This window comes from Centroberyx affinis, unplaced genomic scaffold (assembly GCF_046629955.1).
Source record: "Centroberyx affinis isolate AG114_WGS23_722 - 3 ecotype Tasmania unplaced genomic scaffold, CSIRO-AGI_Caff_v1 ptg000757l_1, whole genome shotgun sequence".
Lineage (NCBI taxonomy): Eukaryota > Metazoa > Chordata > Actinopteri > Beryciformes > Berycidae > Centroberyx > Centroberyx affinis.
In genome coordinates, this window is record NW_027279369.1 from 206,092 (window position 1) to 214,297 (window position 8,206).

Here is an 8,206-nt window from a genome sequence, read left to right on the forward strand (position 1 = left end):
GAGGCAAAGTTTCAAACCACATACAAGGTTAGAAGGTTTGAGGAAGTTGCAGAGACAGTGTGTGGGTGTGGTCCAAAGGAGTGAAAGGAAGAGGATCCTTTAATCAGAAGTCGTCACGTTTGCTATTGAGACACAAATGCACAGTTGGAGTTGTTTAGACACTAGTGTGAAGTGAGGCATTAGTGGTATAATGAGCAGTAATCTCTTTTCATTTATATGAATGGTGTATTAGAACATGGCAGACATGGTGCTTAAAGCTATTGTTGTGAAAGGGAAATTATTGTCTGCCAAGGTAAATCTGTGTTTGCATATGTTTTCATTAGTATTGCCCATGATGAATTAGGGCTGGGCGATATGGTTGAAATCAATATCATGATAATCATAAGGATTTTTCTTGATATCAATATATATCACGATATGGTTCATGTGTGCAAAATCAGGTTAAATAATCAAATTAATGTTCATCTCATTGAACCGAATGGTAATGTTAGGTGTGATGTCAAACAAAACAGAAATATTCAAATAATATTCCTACCATAACTCATTGTATGAGAGTTTTTTAAGTAAAATTTGCTTGTCATCATCAATTTAAACAGCAGAAATGTGTGTCACGATATTAAAATATCTTCATATCAGCACGGTATGATTCCACTGAAAGATGATAAATGATAATATTGAATTATTGCCCAGCCCTACGATGAATGGTGAATCAGTGCAGGCAGGTCATGTGAGATGTGGCAAATGTTTCAGTCACTGAGAAGGTTTTGAAGTAGTGGAAAAGTCAGAGACACAGAATTGAAAGAGTTAATCAGGTGAATAAAGTGTCCTAGTGTAATATAGTGTGTGGTTGCTGTGGACTAAGAATTCGAATGAAAATTAATGATTTGATCCCCTATTTAATGTTATGGAGCGATGGTCACAGTCCTGCATGGAAGTATAATTTAGGTGGATGTGATTATTGTCAATAAGCTGTTACAAAGTTGAAGAGAAATAGGATTGTTAATGTTTGATGAGTTGCTGCATTTGTAAAGGCAGTGTTTACTGCTTTGGTCTTTGCAGAGGTAAATAAATATGTTGCTGCTGAGAGTTTAGAGTATTAGTGTGAATTCATGCATTTGGTTTATGTTATGGATGTGTGTTTTATGTTATGGACATGCTTAGTTCCATTGTTACAATGCTGCACCATTTCTACATAGCTTTTGTATGAGCCAATAAATGTTTAACTTCATGTGACACAGATTGTAATCATCAGGGAAAAATAAATGACAGTTTAGTGCAAGTTTCTTTCCCTTTAAGGTAATGCAGGCAAGGATTAATAAAAACTTATGGACTATAGAAATTTGGTTGCAGTAGTTTAACAGTGGGCCTGTGAGGTTAGTTCATACTTTAGGGGATTTATCCCTTGTATTTTAGACAAACTGATGTCTGCCAGTATTTCCTATATTTCCTAACTGTGTTAAGTTGTTGTTGTGTAGCAATATTTTAATGGAAGTATTGAAATTGCTGTAGATCCTGAAGTATTGTTGTTGCTTTACCTACATATGTCATGATAGGTTGTCATTGTGTTTTCATACTAAACCCTATATTTGAAAAGTTATAATGACAACATTCCTTGTGCTACTTTATTATAAAAACATCAACACTACAAATGAGATGTTGTGGAATGGGCAATTATTGTTAGGTAAGGTAAATTTGGTTTGCATATGGTTTTATGTGTCTTCTAGACGTTGCAGATGTTTCATTTCACTGAGAAGGTTTATAAGCAGTGGAAAAGTCACAGACACATAATTTCAAGAGGTAAGCAGGTGAGTAAGGTGTTGTAGTTTAATGTAGTGTGTGCTTGTTGTGGAGAAAGAATTGGAATGGAAAGTCAACATTTTGAAACAGTTCAGTGATAACTTTGGTGGTGCCACTTTCTAAAAAATTATCAACACTATTGATGAGATTAAATTGACTTTAGATTGTTATCTTCTCTTACGAATTAGCTGGTTTAGTATTATTTTTTATTTGTTCATGGTGGAATGTGAATGTCAGTCCATGCTATCCAGGAGGGAATTTGTGTTATTATGTATCAGCCAATAGTGGATGTCTGTTGTTTCAGAGATACAGATGTAGACCTTTTTTGTGTAATGTGCATCAACAAACAAATTGCATTTCTATAAGTGTAGACTAAGCACACAAGTATATTGAAAAATTTATTGACATCTAGTGGTCGGGGAAATTGGGCAGGTGAGTATTTTGGGACTGAACAATTTTAGTTGTAGGCAAAGTCTTATGTCAAATCAGTTTTTTGTGCTTAATTAAAGTGTAAGAAAGGATCTTACTGCTAGCTATTGTATTTGTAATTTTATCCTGGTTGTTTTTGTATTTTTCTTGGATACTGTGGATTGCTATGTAAGTACGACACACCCCCACACCCACACACACCCCCACACCCCCACACAGACACACGTAGTTGTCACACCTACTCATTGGTGCTGATTGCTCTGAGGGGGCGGGAACAATAGCAGCAGAAGCACGGACCAATCAGCAAGCGAGCGCAGTATCGAGGAATGGGTAAAAGGTCAGCTCAGGACACAGACAACAGTTTCACTTCTCTGAAGTCGAGACTCCCGTAGCTTTAACCGAGCAAAAGCAATTTTAGTTGTTACTAAAACAGCAGAACTTCCTGAAGCCTAAACAAGCAAGTCGACTCGCCGGATCTTCACTGAGCGATTACCGGCCATCAGCCGAGAGTCACTCAACCAGGACAGATTCCATCTTCCTGCCGGATTCCGAAGGGTTGACTTTCAGGGAGAATTTGAAATCGTGTTGTGGACACACAGTGAGTATATTGTAATTGCCAGTGAAGTACAAAGTGGTAACTAGGTTATTGCGATAATGAATGTGCCAGGGCTAGCTGGTTAGCTTGCTAGATAGCGCTGTAACATAACATGCATGTATGTATGGCCAACTAGCGCTTAGCAAATGATAAGTGTAGCGAGTGGTAATTCAACGGGACTTCAGTGTCCATGCTGTAGGAGGTAGGCATCTGGTAGCTGTTGGGTGGCGGGAATGAGCTTCACATTGTGTTGTAAAGTTGGAGAAAGGTGTAGTTGAAACCATTATCGTTCTGGGGAAAAAACACTGGTTGTTTGTGTATCAGCCAGACTAAGTCGGATATAGTCAGGAGTATTGATCCTGTTAAACCTGTATGTTTTGTGTGTTGTTGTGGTTTTATATCAAGATAAACAGAGGGGAGAAGTAACCAGTATTTGTGTTAGTGCAGTATTAAATGATGAATGTTGTTTATACAGTAAGGAAAGTTTCATAGATGTTTACAGTTTTGTAGGTTGGAATTGGCAAAACCTAGCTATAACAGACTCCATAGCAAAGGGCATGCAACTTAAAGAGCCAGCAGTAGGGTTTGTGTTGTGGAGTGTGATGGATGAAGTACAGGTTTGTTGAAGAAGGATTTGTTTTGTAGTTACAGATGTATCACACAATGTCATTGTCCATTTATTGCAGTCCAAAAGTTTATTTTAAGCAATTGTGCCTATATAATTTTAGATGCCACGAGGCAAGGGGTACCGTCGTTCCCAGGCCGCCAAGAGGAGAGAGGCGGAGAGGCGTACTGTGGACGTGGAACCTCAGCAGCCCTGCAACACCAGCAGTGCACGTATGTAACAACCATTTTCTTAGTAAATGTGTTCCTTTATGTGTAGAGTCTTGTTGCATGTGTGTTAACTCTTAACTCTGTGTGTTTTGTACAGTTTTCCTACTAGGACATTTGTAATTGTGGTGCTAATTTATGGTTTGTGAAAGTTCACTAAGTTGTTTTGGTTGTCTTTGTGTTTGTGTATAAATAGGCAGGGGTACAGGTTACCGCCATGCAGTGCGAAAGTGGCCAATTTCATCCTTGACCGGACGAAGCCACAAGCTGGTTGTTCCAGTCGAGTCACCAGACAAGAAGGTATTATTGTTGTTGAAGTCATGATCAAAACAATTGATCTGTGGAATGTTTACAGCTTGCATTTTTAAACAATTTTATCTGTTTTTCCCAGTTTGTGCTGGTTGTCGGTGACTCTCATCTACGAGCCATTGCGGATGGTTTCGTGAAGATGCCAGAGGGAGGACTTTCCTTTGGTGTTATGTCGACCCCGGGTGCCGCGGCGGCCGACCTGAGGACTGAGGTGCTGAACGCCGCCGTGCCTCGGACACCCGACGCAGTCTGCCTTCTGGCTCCGAGCAACAACCTGACAGCCAGCAGGACGGTTGGTGAGGCAGGGGCAGACTTTGCCAGGCTCCTGGCCAGTGTGTGCAGTCGCTGGCAAACGGTAAGCCTAATTGTTCTTGTATTTATTATTAGTATGTCTTTTGTACTATAATGGATTCGGCTGTTGCAGAACAATGTATATGTATTTTAACGGGTATGACATTTTGTGAAATAATGCCCTTTTGTAATGAACAAGTATTGTTTTGTATAGGTGTTTGTCCTGGACTTTCCTCCGCGGCTGAACATCGAGGTGGGTCAGCAGGAGCTCCTGCGTCAGGAGTTTCATCGTGTGGCGGCACGTATGGGTAAGTTTGAAATAGATTTTAGTTTAAGTGCAGTGACATGTATATGTCTAGTTATGTATAGTAACAGGGTATATGTTCTTAGGCTAAGTGATTGAACAGATATTCTCTGTTCCATAAGTTTCATAATGGTTTTGTAATTAACAAACAGCACAGAGTTTAAATATATGTGTATATATATGTATTCATATGTCAATAATTAATTATATTTCTTTTGTTTGTTAGGTGTGAAGTACTGCTACGTCGCTGAGCACTTCCCTTTGAACCGCCTTGAGCTGTGGAGCAGAGATGGTGTAAGTAGAATATGCGGTGACATGGAAACGTCTTTGTAGTTGATATGGCAAGTTGACATGACAGATACATATTGAGACTCAAATGTCAGTGTGTTAATATCATTGTGAATAACTTATTTTTGCAGGTCCACTTGAGTGACAGCGAGGGGATGGAGGTCCTTGTGCAGTTGCTGTGGATTTTCGCTTACCAGCAACTGGAGACACCAGCGCCAACGCCAGTGGTTCCTCCCAGGGCGTCACCGCCACGGTTCTCCCCGAAGGTGGTCGTGAAGGGGGAGGTCAGCGTGCCACGTCCACCACCAAACCCTTTTGAGTGGACAGTCGTTGGAGGCAGCAGGAAGGTAAGAGGTCGCACACTGTAATTGTACGAGAGAGACTTTGATATGATGTGTTCTAAGCAGTTTACCTTAGCAATGGTCAAAGGGTATTTATTTGTTTAATACAAACTATGCAATTTCTCATTACAGAGGTGCCAACCTGCAGAGTGTGAGCCGTCCAGTGGTGCATCCAAAAGGATGGTGGTTCAGCAGCAGGTTTGTTAAATTTATGCTTTACTGTAAACAATTAGGATAGGTTTATTGATTTTATGTGTGCGGTTTGCTTTTTGACCAGACAAATTGTAAGCAATAGTCTTTCTGCATTTGTATTTCACAGGTGTTGAAGGAGTGTTCCATTTCGCTAACACGCGTCAGGTTTAGCAGTGCCATGTTGGACGCGATGGAGGAAGTCGTTCCATCGGATCTCACTAGCCCTGTGCAGTCCACTGCTGTTCCAAAAGGCAGAAAGGTAATTTGAATGCAAATTGTATCTGTTGGTTGAGGCTTTACTGTAAACGGGGTCCTTTGTCTGACACACTTTTATTAACAGGCAACATTGCTTATATTGTCCACAAGGAGCTATACCCCAAATATGGCTTTAAAAAGTTTATGATGTTTTTCTTACATTAGAAACCGAAGGTGGAACAGCAGAAGAAAGCATCTGCCTCCAAGAGGAGATTGGCAGAGAAGCAGGTTTGTTTTTTTGGTTGTAATGCAGTATTAACATATTTGAAATTGTTTGTTGTACAGTTTGAGTAGATTGGTTGCAACAGTATTTTTACATATGTTTGTAGTATCTAGTAATTAATTGTTTTACATTAATTGTGAAACAATGACAAGAGGCATGGTTTATTTGGTGTATGCAGCGATTCAATTGTGTTCTTTGTAGGTGGAGGCCTGCGTTGCGGGGGTCTGTCCAAAGCCAGCACGTGCCAGGGCTGTGATAATGTAACAAATGAGCAAAGAGATTGTGATGGTGTAGATGAGGCGAGTAAAACCACATTCAAATTCAGTCCTGTGTGCACTGAAGTTGCAAAAACATTATGTAGTAAATGTAATGTGGAGTTTGAGAAACAGGATGTGCAAGTGCATATAGAATATGGATCTTTGGGTGCTGTGTGCAAAACAAATACAATTGTAGAGGATGGTAATAGCTTTTTTAGATCAGTATCGCAGGTTATCTGTGGTTCTCAAAAAAGTCATCTAAAAATTAGACATGCTGTTGTTAAGTACATGGAAAGTCATAGTGCAGAATACATGCCATATTTGGATAAAGACTATGCTTCAGTGGTAGAGTATATTAACAAGTCACAAATGAGGTATGTTGGCAATAGGGCTACAGAAATAGAAATGCAAGCAACAGCAAATGCTTTTGCAGTGGACATAGTTACATACAGTGGTGAAAGGTGGCTCAAATTCAGTAGTATTAGCTCAATGTTGACAAATGAAGGAATTTATTTGAAACATTATGACAATAATCACTTTGAGTCAGTAGTTTGTGTCCAACATGTTGATAAGCAGGTGTGCTTTGATTTGTGCAAAGTGGGTAATTCATGCGAGACACAGTACATGTGTAGAAGGCACTTAAAAGGACAGGCACAGAGTGCTGCAAATATCGGCGGTTCTTCAAGTGGGATTATTTATTCAAAGTACTTCAAAAGGAAACAGAATTTCTTAAGTAAAATGTATTATAAGAACAACAAGGTTTACAAAGAAAAGAAGAAAGAATATTCTGTGAAAATGTATAAAAATATTTTTTTGCATATGAAAAAAGTCAAGGAAATGAGTATAGGGAAATATCAGAAAAATGTGTTACATAGGCAGAAAGTTAAGGAGATGAGTATAGTGAAATATCAGAAAAATGTGTTGCATAGGCAGAAAGTGAAGGAAATGAGTATAGGAAAATATCAGGAAAATGTGTTGCAAAAAGAAAAAGACTGTTTGTCGTTTCAATTTTCCTAGGCCGGCATCTGCTCGTACATTTATATGTCGTGCCAAAAGTGACGAAGATAGCAAAAAAAGGTGTACTTGTCAGGTAGACGAGACCAATAATGTGTCACCGTGTGCGTGTGTAAATCAGGCACAGAAAGAGTTTGAGAACATGAAAAGCGATCGGGCGGCAGAAATTATGACGGTCATCAAGACAAGGCGCTTTCAGACGAGAACAGTAGCTACAATAGTGTAGAACATTTGTTTAGCAGTTTAGGTTTAAATCAAGCTACTTTTGAGTCTGCATATAAACGCCTTGGACGTAACACACACGTTGTGTTGAAAAGGCAGGTTAACGAGGTTTGGGTTAACCAATATAGCAAGCCACTGTTAAAATGTTGGAATGCAAATATGGACATCCAGTATGTTGTCGATGCATATGCCTGTGTAGTGTACATAATCTCTTATATTTCAAAGGCGGAAAGGGAGATGGGATTGTTGTTAGGGAACGCCCAGAGAGAAGCATCGAAAGACCAAAATGTTAGCGCAAAAGATGCATTGAAAGCTCTAGGCGGCGTTTACCTACACAACAGAGATGTGTGCGCTCAAGAAGCTGTGTACAGGCTAACAAATATGCATTTGAAACAATGTTCGAGGAAAGTCGTATTTGTACCAACAGGCGCCAACGTAGTTAAAATGAGTTTACCGTTAAATGTGTTGAGGCAAAAGGCATCATCACATGATCTTACAACAGAAGACATGTGGATGACTAGTTTTGTTGACCGTTATAAGAATAGGCCAAACGATCGCGCTTTCAATGACATGTGTATGGCAACATTTGCATCGGAATATCAGGTTTTGAGTAAAAACGAAAAATCCCAGACCCCGATTAAATTAAACAACGATTGTGGTTTTGTCACTAAAAGAACACGAACACAACCTGCGGTTGTCCGTTATGTGCGCTTTTCTGAGACAAAAAATCCAGAATTGTTTTATCAGAGTATTATGCAGTTGTTTTTGCCATACCGTGTAGATGTGCGAAACATTTGAGCAGTTTTACAGGAATGGCCATGTGAGGTTTAGCGATGGATCGAGACATTCGGTCAAGTC

At 39.6% G+C, this 8,206-nt stretch overlaps 1 protein-coding gene across 1 annotated transcript; it reads left to right on the top strand.

Annotated features, from left to right (window-relative positions):
* The first annotated feature begins 3,549 nt into the window (after positions 1-3,549).
* On the top strand, positions 3,550-7,352 carry LOC139644582 (uncharacterized). Its single transcript, XM_071520003.1, has 8 exons — positions 3,550-3,635; positions 3,853-3,952; positions 4,044-4,316; positions 4,467-4,560; positions 4,783-4,850; positions 4,976-5,191; positions 5,798-5,860; positions 7,248-7,352. The coding sequence occupies exons 1-8, from the start codon at positions 3,550-3,552 to the stop codon at positions 7,350-7,352; spliced, it is 1,005 nt and encodes a 334-aa protein (XP_071376104.1).
* The last annotated feature ends 854 nt before the right edge of the window (positions 7,353-8,206 follow it).

What these genes read in the sequence shown, in the direction of transcription:
- LOC139644582 (XM_071520003.1), top strand. Translation starts at nt 3,550, where the DNA reads ATGCCACGAGGCAAGGGGTACCGTCGTTCCCAGGCCGCCAAGAGGAGA. An exon ending in TCGTTGGAGGCAGCAGGAAG is followed by an intron (nt 5,192 to 5,797) that starts GTAAGAGGTCGC and finishes TTCTTACATTAG; the next exon opens with AAACCGAAGGTGGAACAGCA. An exon ending in GGAGATTGGCAGAGAAGCAG is followed by an intron (nt 5,861 to 7,247) that starts GTTTGTTTTTTT and finishes TGTGTAAATCAG; the next exon opens with GCACAGAAAGAGTTTGAGAA.